The 24353-nt window shown below is 46.2% G+C and overlaps 1 protein-coding gene across 4 annotated transcripts in view; it reads right to left on the bottom strand.

Annotated features, from left to right (window-relative positions):
* LOC135514324 (proprotein convertase subtilisin/kexin type 5-like) overlaps positions 1 to 24353 on the bottom strand; it is a 42656-nt gene that overhangs the window by 8574 nt on the left and 9729 nt on the right. For all 4 annotated transcript variants that reach the window (XM_064937726.1, XM_064937724.1, XM_064937725.1 and 1 more), the window contains exons 4-12: positions 21342 to 21485; positions 19706 to 19782; positions 17625 to 17713; positions 17346 to 17518; positions 15082 to 15294; positions 9136 to 9236; positions 5087 to 5190; positions 3767 to 3884; positions 113 to 301 (exon numbers count right to left, since the gene is read on the bottom strand). In XM_064937726.1, the coding sequence (XP_064793798.1) occupies positions 113 to 301; positions 3767 to 3884; positions 5087 to 5190; positions 9136 to 9236; positions 15082 to 15294; positions 17346 to 17518; positions 17625 to 17713; positions 19706 to 19782; positions 21342 to 21485 (1208 nt within the window). The remainder of the gene's footprint in view (positions 1 to 112; positions 302 to 3766; positions 3885 to 5086; positions 5191 to 9135; positions 9237 to 15081; positions 15295 to 17345; positions 17519 to 17624; positions 17714 to 19705; positions 19783 to 21341; positions 21486 to 24353) is intronic.

Raw genomic sequence — 24353 nt, 5'->3', positions numbered from 1 at the left:
TCAACTAATCAGCGGCTTAATGATTGGTCGAATCAGTTGTGTTAGTGCCAGGAAGAAACACTGGTGTGTAGAGTGCGAGAGGGAGCGGAATAGTACTGAAGGGGAGGTTCACCTGTTGGCGAGCAGCTGGGACTTGGTTCCCGAGGGCGACGTGAGGTTGATAGACAGGTCGCCACGGCGTGGGTGCGTGATGGTGATGCGTACGACCACATGCTCCAGGTAGATGACATGGTGGTTGAAGTTGTCGATGCAGCCGGTGGCCTTGTACACGGAGCGCACCAGGTGCTCTGGGCGGATCGTCCTGCAGGCAGAGGGAAGCAACCAATCAGATGTCAGTGTCAGAGCAGTCACCCAATCAGAATCTAAATCTGACAAGATAGGAAGTGGAACTCACAGAGTAAACGAGCCCGGTGCTACCCAGCTGTCATGGAGTATTGATTCATCTCAACACTGGGTTATTGAGCGCACACAATCAATCAATGTTCAAATATTTACTTTCAGGAGGCTCTCGTCTAGTTAATATTACTTCATTTAATTGGTCTGATTTTAATAGTATTCACAGCTGGGTCCGCAGCATCTGGGCCATTAAAGAACAGACAGCGGAGTTCAGATGACCAAGCCAGAGGATGGTAGTGGGGATGGGTGACACCCCGTGTTTGCTGCTAAACACTACACCAGAATCCACACTAGTGTGTGTGTGTGTGTGTGTGTGTGTGTGTGTGTGTGAGTAAATGTGTTGGGGTGTAGATCTGCATGCAAGCGTGCTTGGGGCAGTGGTGTATCGCAGTTTCAAGGGGGCCTGAGCAAGGTAACCTTCTATAATTCTACACATATTGCCATGTGGCTGAGAGACAAATGAACCGTTTTATAGCTAAATCTCTTGCTATTCTACACATTTTGACATGACGCCGAGAGAAAATGTTGCCATTTTAAATCTAATTTCCTGTAATTCTACACAGATTGCCATGGGGCAGAGAGAAAAAAAACAGTTTTATAGCCAATCTCATGTTTTAAAACTGTAATTGCGGGGGCATGAGGTACGCTAGTGGCTTGGGTGGAGGGGCTGGGAGGAGGAGACAAATCCAGATTACGACTTCCCTGGCGGGCTACAGATTCTACATGTTTTTTTCTCCAATGCTCTAAGGAGGAGAAGGCCCAGACATTACCAAACGCAATGGAGGGGCCAGCCAAGGGGTGTCTCAGTGCAGAGACCTGTGGCTGGAAGATGACGACAGGAGAACAGCTCCAGAGCAAAAACAAACTGCACTGCCAAAAGCACCCTCCGTTCTTCCCAAAAAACCTGAGGGGCCACAGCCGGCGGTCCTCAACTCACATACTACACACACACTCTCTCAAACACACATAGCCAAAATGGGCTTCCCGTAAGATTCCTATGGTCTGGCCAGCATGGGGCTGAGAGATAGGGAGCTCGACTGGGGAACTAGCATGAGGCAGATTGGTTCCATTCAAAACCAGTAAACTAAACTGTGATTGGCTCTTTAATGTGTTCAACAGGAGCCCAATTAAACATCCAGCTGCAAAGGGAGAAAAAAAAGCACAACAAAAAAACAAGCACATCAAATTGTAAGGGAATGTAAGGATGATTGCAGGGTTTATTTAATTCAAAACATTTATAAAAAAATGTCATTTTTTTGTTACAACCAGCAAATTAAAGTTCTGAACCGACTCAAACCAAGAAAAAGTACCGGTTTATATCGTTCCTTTCTGTTCTGTTCCTTTCTGTTAATTTAAAAAAAAATTCTTTAGCTCGACATTAAATTCCCCAATCAGTGCAGATAGAGCAGTTTGCTGTGGAGCGGGTAAGCGATTTAATCTGTATAGTAAAGTCGTTAAGAGAAAAAAGTATTTTGCCATAACAGCATGGTTTAATCCTAATGAAAGACAAAAACACACTGTGCTGCCAGTCAAAGTGCAAGGTGCAAGATGCAACTGACATTTTGAGGGTGATGAGAGAGGCTGGAGGAAGCTTGCCTTGAAGCGCTGGTCATCTTGTTATGACATGCATTATCTGAATTAGGCCCACAGAATTATACATATGGAGGAGCGGCTTCTATAGAGGAACTTTGAATGTCTGAACTTCCGAGTTGGTTTAAAGTTGGACCAGAGCAAAGGTTCGCTGTGTGTGCTGAGCAGACCTAGAATTAAAAACACGTCTTACCTTTTTATAGTTAATAAATCCAACGTGAATCCCAAAAAATCCAACTATAGTATCCTTAACTAGCATTGAAAAAAAAAAATCCAAAAAGTAAATCCACTCTTCTCTAATTAAACATCTCTCCCTAATTTCTGAATTACCTATGCTTCAGAGGGGAGGGGCAGGTAGCCCTCGCACACACTCACTGGCTAAGATTTCCAGCGAGCAGGCAGATGCTAGACTACGTTTCTGAGTGAGAGCTTTGCATAGGCTTTTTGTTGCGATTTTAGTGGGACTGGAACAAAAAATTCCCGGAATGTAAAAGAAAGTTATTAACCTGTTCCCATCCTTTTAAAATAAAGGTTCTGTTCCGGAAGAGTATAGATCACTTTAGTTTTCAGTTCAGGTTCTGTTCCTCAAATAATTGTGTTCTCCAGTTTTATGTTCTTCTCGCTGAACAGATTCCAAGCCCTTCGATGATTGTGTATGTGTTGTGTGTGCATTTTAGGGATGTGACAAATGTAAAAAATGTCTAAACTTTTAAACAATAATTTTTTAATCTAAAAAAAAAAAGCATAAAATGACATGATTCACAATTCAAATATGGTCCTGCATATGACCACTAGGGGGTAGTTTTTAGAGGGCCTCTCCTCCATGTTCTCAGTTCTCAATATATGTGACCACATGTCCCACTCCTCATCAATGTGATGGTTCGTTGCAATGATGTGTGCCAGCATGTTCATAGATGTTAAACAACCGTTGTTAACACCAGATACGGTGTTGGAGAGCTCTTGCTTTGTACTTGCAGAGCAATCAATCATTGTACAATTTCTCCATCAGGGCCGTCACGGTTTTTTGACATGGCATCTTGTAGTCTGGTTCTAGATATGCCATTAGGTAATTAAGGCATACATCCTCTACCATTGACAATGGCTGCATATCAACAGCAATCAGCTCTGTGATTCTCACCCCGTCCCTCATTACACTGATGCCAGCAACTGGTTGGGTCTCAAGGTGCCTCCCTTTCAGCGTTGCACTTGTTCTGTCACTGTAGCTCACTTCCACCTCTCAAAGTTTGCATTTCACCACCTTCTCATTTAACTTAAAGTATTGCCATACAGGACGTTGCTGCTGTCGCTTCCCTGTCTCACTCTGCCATTTTTCCAACTGTTAACGACAATAATAATTTGAAAGATGCATATTGCCTCCTACTACCGCATTGTTGCATTAGTTTATTTTTATTTTTTTGTCTTGATGTTGATGATGGATGATCGGCAGCGTTTTCGGCTAGGGATTCTTTCTAAACGTTAACGATCCCAAATTCATTTAAACGTCACAGCCCTAGTGTGTGTTCATGCATGCGTTTTGTATGCGTGTTCATGCATGCGTTTTAATACTTGGCTGGCTCCGCTCAGTGTGCAGGAGGAGCTTTCAGAAATCCCATACATGTGGGTGCATGAAGAGCTTTTGGACAGAAACACACACATGAACACAACCCTTGGTTGCTGTTAAATATAATGTATTTCTCAATAGCTCTGAACAGATTACATTTCATTGGTTGGTTGATTGGGTAAGGACAGGTACACTAGGGAGGTGTTGGCTGTGTCGTACCTGATCTGGCGGTCGGCACTCTCCACACAGATGTGCTGGGCGGGGACCTGCTTCCATCGCTCCGCCTCCTTCACCATAGCCTCCGCGTCCATCAGGCCAAAGCCATACAGGTGGCTGACTGCAAGACACGCGAACCGTCAGTCAATCCACACAGCCAATCATAATTGTTCAAAACCACACATCGCTTCAATACATTTCATGAGACAAGTATCCACTGCTTTTTTACGACAGAGCTCGAGTCATTTGTCCCAGAGGAACGGATATATACTTCTGGCAAATATCATAGCCCTGATTCAGGATTCTAGAGAATTAAGTATTGACACAGAGGAGGAGTGGATACTTATCATTTCAGAATGTTTTCCCCCCCGCCTAATTTCAACCCAAAAAATATGTTAAGTAATAATTGTGCAAGGGCGTGGATACTTTCTCCGCCAATTTTTATTCATGCCTTAGAACAGTGGTCACTAACCTTGGCTGAGTCAAGATCACTTTGAGTCAAAATGCAAGCCAAGATCTTCCGCTCAGAAATAAATACACACACAATTTATTTTTAATTTTTTACATGACTTAAAAAACGTAAGCCTACGCAACATTAACCAATTAAAAATAGTTCTGTAGCAATGAGGTTTCGGATTGGCCAGCGGAAGTCCTATAGGTGCACTTGATTTGCTCTCTGGCCCTGCCGGGTAGGCAGAGTTCTACCTTCAGACACATGAAATGCTTAAAAATGGGAACACTTTGCCTTCCTGGTTCCAGGGCTGCTGAATCAACTGCACTTACCACCAACAGCACAAATCAAATAAAAACATAGGAACGCAAGGCTTTATTCATTGTTTTTTTTACAGAAATATTTGGTGATCGACTAGGAATGCCTTCACGATCGACCGGTTGGTGACCACCGCCTTAGAACAACCAAAGCAGTATCACAGCAAAACATCAGTCAGTTAACCCAATCCACACAGCCAATCAAATAGTATTTCCCCATCCCTTCCTCTCTTTAAACCTCCGCTCTCCATTTCCTCTGCGTGAACTACCCACCACCTCCCTTTTCTCTCTCACTCGTTTTCCCAATCCTCTTTGAAACAGCCGCTTGGAGAAACTCCAGGACTGCAGTCTCAATCTCACACACTCACACTCCACAAACACACACACACTTATGAAACGAAGTACTCCGCATGGAATCCCTGACAGGTAGTTGGCAGGCGGTGGGATGGTTTATGGTGAGTGACTGGGCTCAGAGTAAAGTGAAGGGTACGAAAGAGAGAGCGGAAAAGGGGGTGAGTAGCTAAGGAAGGAGAGGAGGCGAGCAGTGTTAAGCACCGTTGTATCCAGCAGCGTTGGTCTTCCAGTCAGGGGCGTTGAGGTGGCCAGCTCGAGACGTCTTGACAATGATGTGCTGAACATCCCTCCACGACAACAGAGGACTGGAGGAGAAATCACAAAACACCACAGAAACATACAGGTAACCACCAATATGCACAGACTTAACATTGTGTGTGGGTGTGCGTGTAACGTACATATGGTGATTAGGTGTTTGCGTGTAACAGAAAGAGAGCGGGAGAGTTAGGTATAGCAGATACAGTATGCCCATCCATCCATCCACCTCCCTCCCAGCTCCAATCTCACGTGATAACCATTACAAGATGGCATCCATGTGTCCTTTGATGTAAAAATGGTGCTTTAAAAAAAATATATATAAGTAGGTCACCAAGTTTCCTGGGAATCCCTTCATATGCTGTCCAGATGCTCCATTATTTTCTCCTGCTCTCATCTCTCCCTCATCCGCTGAGCACAGCATTTCGGAACATTCCGAGGCTGAAGGTTTTCCGAGACAAGAAACTACTCCGCAAGGATATAGAGTGGGGTCTGAAATTATTGACACCCTTGATAAAGATGGGCAAAAATGACTGTATAGAATAAATAATTCAAATACTACGGTATATTATAAAAGTTTAACATGATTGGGAAATTATATTATACCAATACAATTGCTCAGAGAAAGATATTTTGTTTAACAAGTAATACAAAAAAATAATCTCAAAAAAGGTAGGGGTCAAAATTATTGACACCCCCTTCCGATACCTCACCTTGTGAAGATAAAGTCACTGGGCCTTTAACTAAAATATTTGATGAGTTGGAGAACACATTGGGATCTTAGACCATTCCTCCATACAGAATCTTCCAAATTGTTGATATCCTTCGTCCGTGCTTATGGATGGCCCTCACAACCGGCCGTAATTGGGAGTCCCACAGGGCGGAGCACAATTGGCACAGCGTCGTCCGGGTTTGGCCGGTGTAGGCCGTCATTTTAAATGAGAATTTGTTCTTAACTGACTTGCCTAGTTAAATAAAAATGTTACATTTTAAAAACCACAGGTTTTCAATGAGTTTCAAGTCTGGAGACTGAGATGGCCACTGCAAAATGTTGATTTTGTGGCCAATTAACCATTTCTTTGTGGATTTTGATGTGTGTCTAGGGTTACTGCAGCCCTCATCCTCCACATACAACACCCGTTGTTCCAGTCACATTCTGTTAAAGGTCCCGAAAGCACACACATCCCTGGGTCGCTCTTCTTTTCAGTTCGCTGCAGCTAACGACTGGAACAAGCTGCAACAAACACTCAAACTGGACAGTTTTATCTCAATCTCTTCATTCAAAGACTCAATCATGGACACTCTTTCTGACAGTTGTGGCTGCTTTGTGTGATGTATTGTTGACTCTACCTTCTTGCCCTTTGTGCTGTTGTCTTTGCCCAGTTATGTTTGCACTGCTACCATGTGTTTTGTGCTGCTACCATGTTGTCGTCATGTTGGGTTGCTACCATGCTGTGTTGTAATGTGTTGCTGCCTTGCTATGTTGTCGTCTTAGGTCTCACTTTATGTAGTGGTGTAGTGTCTCTTGTCGTGATGTGTGTTTTATCATATATATATATATATATATATATATATATATATATATATATATATATTTATTTTTATCCCAGCCCCCGTCCCCGCAGGAGGCCTTTTGGTAGGCTTTGTAAATAACAATTTGTTCTTAATCGACCTGCCTAGTTAAATAATAATAAAGTTGCTGGAAGATCCAGTTGTGCTCAAGTTTCAGCCTCCTGGCAGAGGCAACCAGGTTTTTGGATAAAATGTCCTTGTACTGAGTAAAGTTCATGAGGCCGTTGACCTTAACTGCTCCAGGACCAGTGGAAGCAAAATAGCCCCATAACATCAAAAATCCACCACCTTATTTTACAGTAGGTATGGGATTATTTTCTGTATAGGAATTGTCATTTTGATGCCAAAGAGCTCGATTTTTCATGTCATCTGACCAAAACACCAATCCAAGTGCCAATGCTGTGTCACTAACTCCAGGCATTTACACGTTGGGTGACATCAACTTTCTTTTTCACCTTTATTTGACTAGGCAAGTCAGTTAAGAACAAATTCTTATTTTCAATGACGGCCTAGGAACAGTGGGTTAACTGCCTGTTCAGGGGCAGAACGACATATATGTACCTTGTCAGTTCAGGGATTTGAACTCGCAAACTTCCGGTTACTAGTCTAACGCTCTAACCACTAGGCTACACTTCCACCCCTGCCAATAAGGTGTCAATTTCAGACCCCACTGTATATATGCTCCCCTCCATATGTATTTTGACAGTAAAGCTAACATTTTAAATGTGGCTCTATATTCCAGCATTTTGGACATGAGATCAATGTTTCATATGTGGCAACAACAGTACAGAATGTATTGAGGATATTTTCATGCATATCCGTTTTACCGTTTAGAAATGAAAGCAATTTATGCATCTAGTCCCCCTACTGAGTAGATAAATGTTACTGAAAACTTCTAAATGATAAAAACCATGAATGAATCATGAATAATGGTGAGATGTCATTCAGAGGCTACAACAAAACATCATTACCAATAATAGGGGAGGTTAGCATTTTTTTTTTTTGGGGTGGGGGGGTAATGATCTGAGCGCCTCTAACCTTCTAACTCATCATTACTCACAATTAATTCCTAATTATACATAATCATGGAAGCATCCATATGAAAGTAGCAGTGTTCAGAAATATATAATCTCATTTACAATAAAAGTGACTCCAACATGGTGCAAGACATTTTTCACCATTCAGTTTCCTATTGGGCAAAAAGATAATCCAAAACACAAACAGCAAATGCATCCAACGAGTTTGTATCGTGACAAGCTTTTTGTGCAAGGAATATGGGACCAAATACTAAACAACTTAATACACTCTGTGAATCTGTCCAAATACTGACTTATTCAAAATGGCCAGACGAGACAAAGTGCTTTCATTTCTAAAACGGCAAAAACAGATATGTATGAAAATACCCTCAAATAAAAAAAAAAGTGACATTGTGTACTGCCTCCTAAGGAATTTATCATGGAATAGAGAAAACCTTCACGGCTAACCGCTGCCATCAACCTCTTGAACACTAGTGTTTCACTTCCCAGGAGCCATCCCTTCTCCTGCTCGCTGTCCAACACTCGATTCACTACGTTTTCCAAAAAACTAATTGAGGTGAAAACCAGAAGCTGTCAGCATGGGCGTCAGTCACGGCATATCAATTCCACAAGGACAAGAGACTAGAAACAGACTCACAGGTTTAAGAAGGTATGTCTTCTGAAGGGAAAAGCAAAGGTGTCCCAAATCCAATTACCATCCGTGACAACTGATTTATTGCCAATTAAAACCAACCAATGTTCACCACTCCATCCATAATTCACATTCTATAAATGTTTCATTGTCATTAATGTTGTGCATTAACTAGGCCATCTAAAATCATTTGAACGCTGCCGGATAACTAACGCACACACACACACACAAACTGTTCCCACAGCTCGTTTGGTCCCCACAGATCCGACATCAAACCCTGCTGATGTCGGAGAGTCTCCTCTCATGTTCTGACTGAAGTGTAATTATGGTATAAACATACGGGTGTAATATGAGGCGGAGGGGGGGGAAGATAAGCTGGCTTTCAAATGACAGAGCAGACCTGCTCTCAGCCCCTCTCGAAAATATGTTTATCAAAGTCGGCCAGCTAACCGCTGATACCATCAGCAGCACTCAAAGAGTTGTGGCCAATCTGATCCGCTTGACGAGTGTGTGTGTGTGTGTGTGTGTGTGTGTGTGTGTGTGTGTGTGTGTGGTGTGTGTGTGTGTGTGTGTGTGTGTGAGAGAGCGAGAGGGTGGAGGGGTGCAGCAGAGAAAGAAAGAGCGGGAAAAAAATGGGAGAGAACTGTGATAAGCAATGTGAGCAGTGGGATTGATTGACTGGCTGGGTGAACTGAACTAACTGCAGTGCACAGGCAGAGTCGTGTGAATCCCTGAGTTAAGGTTAATGAGCTTACTTAGCCTCCAGGGCCAGTGCGATGATCCCAGCTGCCATAGGAGCAGACGCCGAGGTCCCTGTGTGGCTGTCTGTGCAGCGCTGCCGCAGATCTGTGGTGATCTACAGCGGGAGGGAGAAGAGGGGATGGAAAGAGACGGGAGGCAGGGATCAGGGGGAGATTGAGGCACACCTGAGACTGCACACATTCCAGCTTTGATACGCTGCCTTGCTAGAGATGACACACACACACTACCCTGCTGTTCCCGAAGGTAGCCAGGAAATCATTTCCCAGCCAGAGGACCACAGGGAAAGCAGGGAAATATTTTTTTGCAGGTGCCTTCTGAGTGGCGCAGCGATCTAAGTGTGTTGCGGCGTCACTACAGCCTGGGGTGTCATTACCGGCCGTGACCGGGAGTCCCATTGTTTTATCGCAGAATTGGCCCAGCGTCGTACAGGTTATGGGAGGGTTTGGGAGGCGGGGGGGCGGCCAAGTGCCTGCAGGCTGACTTCGGTCATTAGTTGAACAGTGTTTCTTCCGACACATTGGTGCAGCTGGCTTCTGGGTCATTTTTTATTTTACCTTTATTTAACCAGGTAGGCTGGTTGAGAACAAGTTCTCATTTGCAACTGCGACCTGGCCAAGATAAAGCAAAGCAGTGCGGCACAAACAACAACATAGAGTTACACATGGAATAAACAAAACATAGTAAAATATACAGTAGAACAAAATAAAACAAAGTGCAAATGAGGTAAGATAAGGGAGTGAGGGCAATAAATAGGCCATGGTGGCGAAGTAATTACAATATGGCAATTAAACACTGGAATGGTAGATGTGCAGAAGATGAATGTGCAAGTAGAGATACTGGGGTGCAAAGGAGCAAGATAAATAAATAAGTACAGTATGGGGGTGAGGTAGGTACAAATGGGCTATGTACAGGTGCAGTGATCTGTGAGCTTGTCTGACAGCTGGTGCTTAAAGCTCGTGAGGGAGATATGAGTCTCCAGCTTCAGAGAATTTTGCCGTTTGTTCCAGTCATTGGCGCAAAGAACTGGAAGGAAAGACGACCAAAGGAGGAATTAGCTTTGGGGATGACCAGTGAGATATACCTGCTGGAGCGTGTGCTACGAGTGTGTGCTGCTATGGTGACCAGTGAGCTGAGATAAGGCAGGGCTTTACCGAGCAGAGACTTGTAGATGACCTGTAGCCAGTGGGTTTGGCAACGAGTAGGAAGCGAGGGCCAACCAACGAGAGCGTACAGGCCGCGATGGTTGGTAAGTGTATGGGGTTTTGGTGAAAAAAACAGATGGCACTGTGATAGACTGCATCCAGTCTGTTGAGTAGAGTGTTGGAGGCTATTTTATAGATGACATCACCGAAGCCGAGGATCGGTAGGATGGTCAGTTTTACAAGGGTATGTTTGGCAGCATGAGTGAAGGATGTTTTGTTGCGATATAGAAAGCTGATTCTAGATTTCATTTTGGATTGGAGATGCTTAAAATTAGTCTGGAAGGAGAGTTTACAGTCTCAGACACCTTGGTATTTGTAGTTGTCCACATATTCTAAGTCAGAGCCATCCAGAGTAGTGATGCTGGACAGGCGAGCCGGTGCGGGCAGTGATCGGTTGAATAGCATGCATTTAGTTTTACTTGCATTTAAGAGCAGTTGGAGGCCACGGAAGGAGAGTTGTAAGGCATTGAAGCTCGACTGGAGGTTAGTTAACACAGTGTCCAAAGAGGGGCCAGAAGTACACAGAATGGTGTCGTCTGCGTAGAGGTGTATCAGAGAATCACCAGCAGCAAGAGCAACATCATTGATGTATACAGAGAAGAGTCGGCCCGAGGATTGAACCCTGTGGCACCCCCATAGGTCTGGACAATAGGCCCTCCGATTTGACACACTAAACTATGTCTGAGAAGTAGTTGGAAAACCAGACGAGGCAATCGTTTGAGAAACCAAGGCTGTCGAGTCTGCCAATAAGAATGTGGTGATTGACAGAGTCGAAAGCCTTGGCCAGTTCGATGAATACGGCTGCACAGTGGGGTGGGGGCTTTACTTGTATTATTTTCTATGGCGGTTATGATAACGTTTAGAACCTTGAGCGTGGCTGAGGTGCACCCATGACCAGCTCTGAAACCAGATTGCATAGCAGAGAAGGTACGGTGGGATTCAAAATGGTCGTTAACTCCGCTTTCGAAGACCTTAGAAAGACAGGGTAGGATAGATATAGGTCTGTAGCAGTTTGGGTCTAGAGTGTCGCCCCCTTTGAAGAGGGGGATGACCGCGGCAGCTTTCCAATCTTTGGGAATCTCAGACGATACAAAAGAGAGATTGAACAGGCTAGTAATAGGGGTTGCAACAATTTTGGCAGATCATTTTAGAAAGAGGGTCCAGATTGTCTTGCCCGGCTGATTTCTAGGGGTCCAGATTTTTCAGAACAGCAGCTATCTGGATTTGGATGAAGCAGAAATGGTGGGGGCTTTGGAGGTTTGCTGTGGAGGGTGCCGGGCAGTTGACCGGGGTAGGGGTAGCCAGGTGGAAAGCATGGCCAGCCGTAGAGAAATGCTTATTGAAATTCTCAATTATAGTGGATTTATCGGTGGTGACAGTGTTTCCTAGCCTCAGAGCAGTGGGCAGCTGGGAGGAGATGCTCTTATTCTCCATGGACCTTACAGTGTCCCAGAACTTTGAGTTAGTACTACAGGATGCAAATTTCTGTTTGAAAAAGCTTGCCTTAGCTTTCCTAACTGCCTGTGTATATTTGTTCCTAACTTCCCTGAAAAGTTGCATTTCACGGGGGCTGTTCGATGCTAATGCAGAACGCCACAGGATGTTTTTGTGCTGGTCAAGGGCAGATATAGTCCTTGGTTCACTCCAGACCTATCTATTCCTAGTTCAAATGCTTATTTAAGATGGTGAGGAAGGCACTTTTAAAGAATAGCCAAGCATCATCAACTGACGGGATGAGGTCAATGTCATTCCAGGATATCCCGGCCAGGTCGATTAGAAAGGCCTGCTCTTAAAAATGTTTTAGCGAGCGTTTGACAGTGGTGAGGGGTGGTCGTAGACCCATCGCGGATGCAGGCAATGAAGGCAGTGATCGCTGAGATCTTGATTGAAAACAACAGAGGTTTATTTGGAGGGCGAGTTAGTTAGGATGACATCTATGAGGGTGCCTGTGTTTACGGATTTGGAGTTGTACCCGGTAGGTTCATTGATAATTTGTGTGAGATTGAGGGCATCAAGCTTGGATTGTCGGATGACCGGGGTGTTAAGCAAGTCCCAGTTTAGGTCACCTAGTAGCACAAGCTCAGAGGATAGATGGGGGGGGGGGGGGGCAATCAATTCACATATGGCATTGAGAGCACAGCTGGGGGCAGAAGGAGGTCTATAGCAAGCAGCAACAGTGAGAGACTTGTTTCTGGAAAGTTGAGTTTTTAGAAGTAGAAGCTTGAATTCTTTGTGTACAGAATTGTATAGTAATACACAACTCTGTAGGCTCTCTTTGCAGTAGATTGCAACACCGCCCCCTTTGGCAGTTCTATCTTGGTGATAAATGTTAGTTAGCAATGGCGTTTATGGTGGTTTTCCAAAGCCAGGATTCAGACATCCAGGTTGGCAGAGTGTGCTAAAGCAGTGAGTAAAACAAACTTAGGGAGTAGGCTTCTAATGTTAACATGCATGAAACCAAGGCTTTTACAGTTAGGGAAGTCAACAAAATGAGAGCACCTGAGGGTGGGAGTGGAGCTAGGCACTGCAGGACCTGGATTAACCTCTACATCACCAGAGGAACAGAGGAGAAGTAGGATAAGAGTACGGCTAAATGCTATACGAAATGGCCGTCTAGCACATTCGGAACAGAGTGTAAAAGGAGCAGGTTTCTGGGCACGATAGCATAGCTTCAAGGCATAGTGTACAGACAAAGGTGAGCGGGCGAGTGTTAAGACGCGCGATTTGGCAAAACAGTGTATGACACATGACTCTACTTTCGCCTCTCCCGAGCCCGTTCGGGAGTTGCATCGATGAGACAAGATCGTAATCCCGAAATTGGGGAGAAAAAAAGGGAGGTAATTATAATAACAGTATTCAAATAAAACAAATAAAAATTGTAGGTGCAAAAAAAAAAAAAAAAAAATCTGTTGCATGGACTTAGTTTATCAAGGGCAGGAGAGAGCTTAGCGTTTTGCACCAAATCCAGTCAGTCACAATAAAAGCCATCAAAGGGATCCCTTGCTGACCAACCGTCCGGTCACTTCAGAGCTGGAAGACCATCTATAGACGCCAACATATCCTGGTTGTTGGACTGAAGACACCAAAGGGCTTAGAATGGGGAAACCAGCTTGTATCTGGGTCACAGTGATGGAGGGAGGCCTGATTGAGAAAGCTGGGTCCTGCTGGTAGAGGATCTGGGGTGTATTCATTAAGCGTCTCAGAGTAGTAGTGCTGATCTAGGATCGATTTGCCTTTTAGATCACAATAAATAAGATGTATATGCATAGGGGGGGGGGACCTGATCCTAGATCAGCACTCCTACCCTGATACGCTTTACAAATACGGGCCCTGGAGTAGGACTTTGTGTGCATAACTGTGTGTTGAGGTGCTGGTCATTATTCTGCGTGAGTCTGGAGGGCAGCGCTGGCCTGGCTGGTTCTTAGGGACTGCTCTCTCTCCCTCTTTCTCTGCTTGGTCTCTAGAACCTCTATTGGGAATGTGGCAAAACACTGCCAGACAAGCTGGGACAACAGTCACTGTCTGTCTGACTGTCTGCCCCAATGCCAGCGGTGGAGAGTAGGAGGGGGTTAGCCCAGGACACACAGCTTGACACCGACACACTGACCTCATTCACCCAGCCTTGGGTTCAAAAGCCATGTGCTTTAAAAACAACCAAAGCTTGTTTGTCCACACAGGAATCAGTTACGTGTTCGTGTGCCATCTAGTCGGCCTAAATGACAAAGCACAATTAGCACATTAGTGCTCTCTCTCGCTCTCACACACGTTACGTTAGTCCATCATATCCCATGACGACTTCCACTTCTGAGTTCACAGTGAAGTTTTTGGGTGACTGTCGAGTCCAATCCGAGATCCACAAACTTTATCGCAAGCAGGGCATGCGCAGTCCGTGTTGGCGAGGGCATGTATGGTTATGTCTCCTGAGCGGTTTTGACTGTTTCTTTGTGCTCCTCTCCTCCTCTGAACACCGCTCTGGCAGAGCTGCCGCCAGGTGGAACGGTGGGCAGCGGCATCCTCCAGGTCTGTGGGTTTGATGGTGCACTTCTTCAGCTGGTCCTTGTAGCGCTGCATCTGCCCCCCTACAGACCGCCGGCCGTACAAGATCTTCTGCAAACAAGCGCTCCACAAGACATTCTAATGACATGCCCAAGCCAGCAGTCGGTGTTTGAGTGACCGTGGCCTCCATACTTTTGCAGTTGGACAAAGCCAGGTGATTCCCAGGATGCGCTGCAGGCATCTTATGTGGAGTCGCTCGAGACGCTTGTTGTGGCGACGAAGTGACTCAGACTTCACAGCTGTAAAGAAGAGTGGGGATGCAGACGGCTTGATAGACGGCGACTTGTGTGGAGGTGGAGATCCTCGTTTTGGAAGACCCTGCGTCTGACTTTCCCAAAGGCAACTGATGCTTAATCCTGTTTAGAATAGAGGTTGACGCTGCTGCCCAGGTATTTGAATGACGGGACTATTGCCAGTGATGTGTTCACTGGTGAAGACAGGCATGGTGGGTGGAGAGCTAGCTCTGTCTTGGCGGTGTTGATACAATCCCATCCTGCTATAGACCCTCACAGCCGATACAAGGACGGACTGAAGGTCTTCCAGTGTGGGCCACAAGAGCTCTCTCTCACACACACAACACACACACACACACCTCAACTATCAGAAAGTCGTAGTTCGCTCATCCCTCTGCTGCTGTATGTTGTGGTAAGAATGGAGGGTCAGTCAAACACACAGACTTACTATCTTGCGGTCGTAGTTCTCTCCGCTACTGTAGGTGGTGGTTAGGGTGGAGGAGCACTCCTCCAGGTACCAGGGCTTGCGTCCGCTCTCGGCGGTGCTGGAGATGGAGATAGTGTAGATGCTGTTGGTGTAGCCGTCACAGGAGCAGTGGTCCCGGCTCCGCCCGCCATTCCCTGACGCCCACACAAAGATGGAGCCACGCCCCTTCCTTCCCTGGCAGGAAATCAAACCATTGTCAATTAGATCAGAGGCGGGATTTCCTGCCCATGGGAACAACGGTTCTTCCGCCCATTGATGCTGTAATGGTAATAACAGGTGCACGCAGCACTATCACACAGCTTCAGTAAACAGAGATATTTACATAGAAATACAATTACTTGAGCGGGCATCCCGAATCAAATAATGTCAATGATGCCAAAATGCCAAAATTCTATTTATATGGGTTTTTATTGGTGTATGATTGGCAGAGAAACTGGAGGGAGCCGACTGCTCTGTGAGCTCTGACTGTCACTCAAACACATCCACACACACAGAGGGGATAAAAGGTGGAGGAAAGCACTTCAAAAAGGCCTCTGTCAGCCTGTGATAAGAGATTGATTCTCTCCTCACTCAGAGGGGCTTCTGACAGGACGAAATGCTGACGGGAAAACTGGGACCAGCTTTGAAGGGAGGGAGGGGAGGGAGGAAAAAAAAGGAGAGAGCGAAAAAGAGAAGCTGTGTGAGAAAGGAGGGGAGAGATACAGAGGGAGTGTGACAAACAGAGAGACAGAGCGAGAGAGCAGGTAGGGAGATGATGAATTATTGAAGCAAGAGACCGACCGACAAAGACAGAACAAAAAAATAAAAAGACAACCAAAAAAACGTTTACGAGAAAATTAGCTCAAGTTTCCAAAGAGAGCGTGGGGGCTGGTCTGGGGGACCTGCACCCTCTAACCTAACAACAGCAACACAAACCTCTCCCTAACCGGTCAGTAATATCTCAAACATACGGGGGCTAACACATTTTCTCCACCCTTCCACCTGGTTACACAGTCTCCCCGCTCACTAGCCTGTCACATCCCCTTTTCTGGAGGCCAACCTGCCACGGTGCTGCCACACACACACCTCCAACCATCTGTCATAATAGTCCAATAGACTGCAGCTTCCACGCACAACAAAGACATACACTGAGAATACAAAACATGAAGAACGCCTGGTCTTTCCATGACATAAACTGACCAGGTGAGTGCAATGATCTCTTTACATTTATTACATTTTAACAGACGCTCTTATCCAGAGCGATTTACAGGATCAATTAGGTTTTAAGTGCCTTGCTCAAGGGCACAGACAGATTTTTCCAGTCGGCTCTGGGATTCAAACCAGTGACCTTTCGGTCATCGGCCCAACACTCTTAACCGCTAGGCTACCTGCCGCCCTTATTGATGTTACTTTGTTAAATCCACTTCAAATCAGTGGAGATGAAAGGGAGGAGAAGATGGGAAGATTTTTAAGCCTCGAGACAATTGAAGAATGTATTGTGTATGTGTGCCATTCAGAGGGTGACTGGGCTAGATACAAAATGTAAGTGCCTTTGAGCGGGGGTATGGTAGTAGGTGCCAGGCACACCGGTTTGAGTGTCAAGAACAGCTGGGTTTTTCCACGCTTCAACAGTTTCCCCCTGTGTATCAAGAATGGTCCCTCACCCAAAGGACATCCAGCCAACTTGACAACTATAAGAAAGCATTGGACTCAATATGGGCCAGCATCCCTGTGGAACGCTTTCGTCACTTTGTAGAATCCCCGACGAATCAAAGCTGTTCTGAGGGCAAATGGGGTGTTCCTAATGTTTTGAATAGTCAGTGAACGTAACCCACCACCAAAATCTAACCATCGTTTGACTTTCTCTAGAATCAAAATGTAAGCAGCACGTCTCACTCAGCATGGAGAGGGCACTCTGACATCATCACAAGCGACCTTGTGAAGTCAACTCCCCTCCACTTAACCCCTGGGCTAAGCTCTTCCTTTGAGCCACCTCCACAAAACACTCATGAATATGGATACAGCACATGAATACGCTAATCAGACCAAGCGCTTTAATACAAATGTCGAGAAGTGCCCCCGAGGCATTGATTACACTCTGGCCGCCGAGTTACAGCGTGCGTTTGTCCAAGTCAATGTGTATTCTTTGCACCAGTCTTCTTCTGAGAGCAAATTGGTGTTTTGATCGTGGGTATAAGTGTGTATACTTAATGTGCATGTCTACTGTGTGTGTGTGTGGGATGCACCAGGCGGATGCCGTTCTCGAAGGCCTGCCTTGCCAGCGAGGCGGGGCCGTCCACGGTCTTTCCGTCGTCATCAGGACCCCAACTGGCGCTGTAGATGTCAATGTGCTGCGGCTGCAGACTCAGAGACTTGGCCTCCACCATGTCTGTCACATCACCGTCCAGCATCCGCACCCCTGACACACACACACACACACACAATAAAAAAAAACAGTACATTTGGCGCACACAGTTTACATCACACACTCAAGCACAGATACATAGCGTAAACCCAATGCTCACCCCCTATCCGTGCGTTGTAGGCAATTCCCACAGTGCAATGGGAGTTGTTAGCAGATGCAGCAACTTCCCCAGCACAGCGTGTTCCATGCCTGGAGAGAGAGCAGGGACACTTTACTTTACGCACATAAACACAGAACCACATTTCCACACTCCCACAAGCGCACATTTATAAAACTCACACAAATATGTAAACAGATACACTGAGGAACGCACAAACAGTCGGGATAGCATCGGACACCCTGCATGTTCCCGGTAAAAGACGCATGGCTGGAGAACTAAGTAGAGTTAGAACTTAGTTTAAACTACGGCCTGGAGGAACAGGCCTACTCATAGCCAGTAGCAGGGTCTGAGTCTTTTCCAGAAGGGCAATGGAGAAAGTATTATAGTCCATTTTCCTCAGTTTGGTGCGTAACGAACATGGCCCTGCTGTCAGAGGCAGCAGCAGCTGCACTGGGTTACATACAGCCCTCAAATATTTTCACAATGTGAACGAGACAAATGTTTTGCATGTCCCCGAGCCCTCAACAAACAAGGGTAACATTCCGCCACAGACTGTAAGCGACAATCGGCCAGGGTCAGTGACCAGAGCAAACAAACAAGAGTGTCTTTTAGGAGGAGGAAGAGGCAAACTCTCTCGCTCGGCACGACCAGCCCTCATGCCGAGAACATCTGGACCGAGCGGCCCAGAGTCGCCACTGACTGCTGTCATGGCAACCCCAGCATCTAACCCGTGGCAGGCAGACGCACACACCCTCGCTAGCTTATGGTTTCCACTGTACTGTATTCCATCACCTGGCTAGAACCTCCCTCCACAACACAGCTCTTCCCCTATAGCAGACAGATAGGGAACATTCAAATCCTGTAGCTCCGTTTGGCATCCCACGGCTCCATGTTCTGCCGGTTGCCTGCGTCTCCTCTGCGTACGTGCGTGGAGTGTGAGCTCGTGTCGTCTGCTCTCAGCCCATCTCTGTTCCATGCCTGCTCCGCATCACTCTGAACCACACAGTCTGTAGGATGACTAAAGTTCAATGTGAATAACACACTGACTGGGTCGATCCTGAAGGTGATTCCTTGGTTCAGCCCACAGAAGTGGACTTCTACATTATAGCAGAAATTCTATCACATGGAAATGTTCAAACTCAGCAGCGGATACGTTCCTCACACAGGAAATAAGCGGAAAGAACAGCTCGTTCTCCTCTGGGAAAAAACACACACACACACACAAAGGTAACACACCACACAGCGGATGCAAATTTAGTGTCCGTTTACTTTGAACATCTGTGAAACTGCTGGTTTAAAAGAAAGGGATGGTAGAGTGAACTGTAACCAATCCATTCTGGTCTCTTTGGTTGGTCTGGATCAGAAGTGACGAGTCCTCGTTCTTCAAATCAGTACCATGTCATAAAATAAAGCTGGGGCAAATTGGAACTCCTACCACCACACGAGTGTACTCGCAAACGTATCGGAGAGGGACGTCTGGAGTGCATCAGCAGTTAGTGGGGAGCTTTCATAAAACCTCTCACAAAATGGTGTTCCCCTCCATGTTCGTATGATATCGGAGACTGGACAAGTTGGGACAGTGCAAAGATACAGAATCTGCCTGAAAAGCGTGTAGTGTGTAAGCTTTAGGTAGCAGGTACACACTAATGGCTGTGTTCCAGTATCCCCTCGAGCAGCATACTGCCTAGAATAAAGCAATGAGTTGGGCCATGCATTCTAAGCAGTATGCTTACTATGGACATTGGAACGTACCCATTATTGTGACAGACTTCTCAACAAACCCCAGTCAGAGGGGGACAGAGAGAGCGAGGGAGTGAGCCATTGCAGGCCCTGATCTGTCTAGAAAGCAGTGGGCTATTAAACCTCCTGTCTCTTTAAGAAAACAATCTACAACAGAGCACTGAGGGTTTGCCAAGGCATTTTGGCTAGAGGGTCCAAAAACACTCTGACAGCCAAACTGGCGCAGGACACAGGGCTCCCAGGCAGAGGCGAGTTCTCCACACACACACCACTACAGAACTATACAGATAGCGAGCGCACACACACACTGTGGAGAGCGATGCTGTGACACGGTATCTTACTTGTTCTCGTTGCTGGCATCGTAACGGGGCATGGGGTCCATGTCATTCCCGTTGACATCATAACTGGCCTGATTGTCCTGGAAACAGAGGAAATACCTTCACCATCATGGTGTTCTTATGGCCGAGCAGCAGAAATCAGCCAATGGCTGAATATGCAAAACGCACACACCCCATTCCAGCACCCCCCCCCCCCTCACACACACACCATTCCAAACCACCCCCCCCACACACACCCCATTCCAAAACCCCCACCCCATTCCAAACCCCATTCCAACCCCCCCCACACACACCCCATTTCAAAACCCCCACCCAATTCCAAACCCCATTCCAAAACCCCTCCACCTCATTCCAACCCCCCCCCCCCCCCCACACACACACACAATTCCAAACCCCCCAACACACCATTCCAAACCCCATTCCAACCCCCCCCCACACACCCCATTTCAAAACCCTCACCCAATTCCAAACCCCATTCCAAACCCCCCCCCACACACACACACACCCCATTCCAACCGCCCCCACATACACACACACCCCATTCCAAAAACCCCACACCCCATTCCAACCGCCCCCACATACACACACACCCCATTCCAAAAAACCCCACACACCATTCCAACCCCCCCCACACACACACACCATTCCAAAACCCCCCCACACACACACCATTACAACCCCCACACACACACACACACACACCATTCCAAAACCCCCACCCCATTCCAAACCCCATTCCAAAACCCCCCACACCCCCCATTCCAAAACCCCTACCCCTACCCAATTCCAAACCCCATTCCAAAACCCCCACACACACACACACACCCCATTCCAAAAAAAACCCACACACCATTCCAACCCCCCCACACACACACACCATTCCAAACCCCCCCCCACACACACACACCATTACAACCCCCCCCCCCCACACACACACACACCATTCCAAAACCCCCACCCCATTCCAAACCCCATTCCAAAACCCCCCCACACCCCCCATTCCAAAACCCCTACCCAATTCCAAACCCCATTCCAAAACCCCCACACACACACACCCCATTCCAAAAACCCCCACATCCCATTCCAACCCCCCCCCACACACACACACACACACACACACCCCATTCCACCCCCCCACACACACACACACAACCACACACACGCCATTCCAAAACCCACACACACACACCCCATTCCAAACCCCCCCCCCACACACTGAGTGTAAAAACATTAGGAACACCTTCACTACAAGGTGTCGAAAGCATTCCACAGGGATGCTGGCCCGTGTTGACGCCAAAGATTCCCACAGTCAAGTTGAATAGATGTCCTTTGGGTGGTGGACCATTCTTGAAACACACTGGGAAATGTTGAGCGTGAAAACGCCAGCTTCGTTGCAGTTAACACATCTTCTGGATGGCACACACACAATCCATGACTCAATTGTCTCGAGGCTTAAAAATGATTATTTAACAGGTCTCCTCCCTTTTGTCTACACTGATTTGGATTTAACAGCTGAAATCAATAACGGATCATAACTGTCACCTGGAATCACCTGATCTATGTCTGGGAAAGAGCAGGCGCTCCTAATGTTCTGTACACTCGCTGTACATGCACCCACAAACATACAGTACACACTCACGTAGTTCTGAATGAGGTCGGGGTGGTTCCTCTCTATGCCGTCATCCAGGATGGTGACCACCACGTCTTTCCCGGTGTAGCCCCTCTTCCACGCCCCCACTATGTTCATGTCTGACTGGCAGTTATGGATGTCATCGTTACAGTGCTGGAACACACACACACACACACACACACACACACACACACACGTCACTGGAATAGTACTGAAACAAAACTAGCAAGCCACTTATGTGGTCATTATAATTCTAGAACAAAGAGCCACATCTGTGTTGTGGCAACAGTGTGTCTCCGTGCTGTTGTGCTGCTTGTTGCTAATTGGCTATCTGCCAAACATTTAACATTTTACTAGATAGATTTACCAACGTCTAACTTTTCTCCTCGCTTTACTTTTTTCATTCAACCTTTTTCACCCCAGAAAGCTTTATCTGGACATGGTTCGTCAGGACCTCCACCAGCCGAAGCTAAGTAGTAACATTAACATGATGCCTTCCAATTGCAGTTGCTGTACTCGTAATCTACCGGTCGAAGGATCGCCTTACGGTGAGGATAGCCGTGTTGCAAGCACAGCTTCAGATGCAATCGTTGAGCAAGGGTCATTTCAGTGTAGGAAAGGATGAAACCGTGTCTGTGCCACCAGTAAGTACAGATAGTACAAATCCCCTCGCACGGTCCCCACAGCCGGACAACTTTCTCAAGGCTTCTGGAAAGAAATGCTGCCGGTATTCTCAACTGGTGTCGCTCATTCAGCCGACAGAATCTTTCAACCGGCCTCTCCTCCACCTGTTACGGGGTCTGAGCTGCCGAAGCATTCCACTATTAGCTCTGACAAATTGAAAACCCTAGTCATTGGCGACTCCATTACCCACAATATTTGACTTAAAAAGAATCATCCCTCGACGTAAAGGCTCATCTGAATATGCTGCTGCCTAAGGATAAAACTGGCGAGTATAGAGAGTATAGGGATATTGTTATCCATGTCGGCACCAACGGTGTTAGGATGAAACAGTCAGAGGTCACCAAGCGCAACATAGCTTCAGCGTGTAAATTAGCTAGAAAGATGTGTCGGCACCGAGGAATTGTCTTTGGCTTCCTCCCAGTTAGGGGGAGTGATGAGCTCTACAGCAGAGTCTCACAACTGGAATGCTGAGGAGTGACGGACTCCATCCTAGCTGGAGGGGTGCTCTTATCTATGACAAACGAGACAAGGCTCTAACTCCTCTAGCTCCACAGCCTGCCAGGTTAGTGGAGTCTGCCACGAGCACAGTCAGCTCAGCTATCCCCATTGAGACAGTGTCTGTGCCTCAATGGCAGTGTTCGCCTTAGCAATCTCTCTGGAATAAAGACGACCTCCATTCCTGTCATCATTGAAAGAGATTGTGATATCTCACATCTTAAAATAGGGTTACTTAATGTTAGATCCCTCACTTCCAAGGCAGTTATAGTCAATTAACTAATTACTGATCATAATCTTGATGTGATTGGCATGAATGAAACATGGCTCAAGAGTGACGAATTTACTGTGTTAAATGAAGTCTCTCCTCCTAGTTACACTAGTGACCATATCCCTGGCAAATCTCGCAAAGGCGGAGGTGTTGCTAACATTTACGACAGCAAATTTAAACTTAAACAAAACATGTTACTGCGTTTTTGTCTTTTGAGCTTCGAGTCATGAAATCTATGCAGCCAACTCAATCACTTTTTATAGATACTGTTTACAGGCCTCCTGGGCCATACACAGCGTTCCTCAATGAGTTCCCTGAATTCCTATCGGACCTTGTAGTCATGCCAGCTAATTTTCACATTTTTGGTGAAAGTAACATTCACGTGGGTCCACAGTCCCACTCTCAAAGGCTTTCGGAGCCATCATCGACTCAGTGGGGTTTGTCCAATGTCCAATGTCTCCGGACCTATTCATTGCCATAGTCCTACCCTGGATCAAAAGACGTGCTATAAAATTCTCGGACAACCCAGAGATTCCCTTCCAGACTCCACCTACCCAAGGACGTTGGGGTAGACAAATCGGTTAACCACCTAACTGCATAATACCGTAGATGCAGTCGCACCCCTAAAAACAAAACAAAAATTTTCACAAGAAATTTTCTCCCTGGTACACAGAAAATACCCAAGCCCTGAAGCAAGCTTCCAGAAGATTGGAACGGAGATGAGACCACCAAACAGGAAGTCTTCCAAGTAGCTTGGAAAGACAGGACCGTGCAGTAACGAAGAGCCCTCACTGCTGCTCCATCATCCTATTTTTCCAACCTAATTGAGGAGAATAAGAACAATCCAACATGTATTTTTGATACTGTCCACATCTAACTAAAAAGCAGCATTAGACAAGAGAAGATGCCATTCACTTCAGCAGTAATACATTCATGAACTTCTTCAATGAAAAGTTCATGATCGTTAAAAAGCAAATTACGGACTCTTTGAATCTGCGTATTTCTCCAAAGCTCAGTGGTCCTGAGTCTGCACAGAACTGCCAGGACCTAGGATCAATGGAGACAAGGTATTTAATCCTGTAACTCTTGACACATACATGAAAACAGTCATGGCCTCTAAACTCTCAAGCTGCATACTGGACCCTATTCCAACTAAAGTAATGAAGGAGCTACTTCCTGTGCTTGGAACTCCTATGTTGAACATAATAAATGGCTCCCTATCCACCAGATGTGTACCAAACTCACTAAAAATGGCAGTAATAAAGCCTTTCTTGAAAAAGCCACACCTTGACCCCCCAAAAAACTAAAAAATATATAAAACTAAAATATGTATATGAAATGCTTCAGTCTGCTTTTAGACCCCGTCATAGCACAGACTGCACACGTGAAGGTGGTAAATGACCTTTTAAATGGCGTCAGACCAAGGCTCTGCATCTGTCCTCATGCTCCGAGGCCTTGACACCATCGACCACCATATTATTTTGCCGAGATTAGAAACACCAATTGGACTACACGGACAAGTTCTTGCCTGGTTTAGATCTTATCTGTCAGAAAGATATCGGTTTGTCTCT

Source organism: Oncorhynchus masou, chromosome 25, assembly GCF_036934945.1.
Source record: "Oncorhynchus masou masou isolate Uvic2021 chromosome 25, UVic_Omas_1.1, whole genome shotgun sequence".
NCBI lineage: Eukaryota > Metazoa > Chordata > Actinopteri > Salmoniformes > Salmonidae > Oncorhynchus > Oncorhynchus masou.
This window is presented reverse-complemented; position numbering and strand designations above follow the sequence as displayed.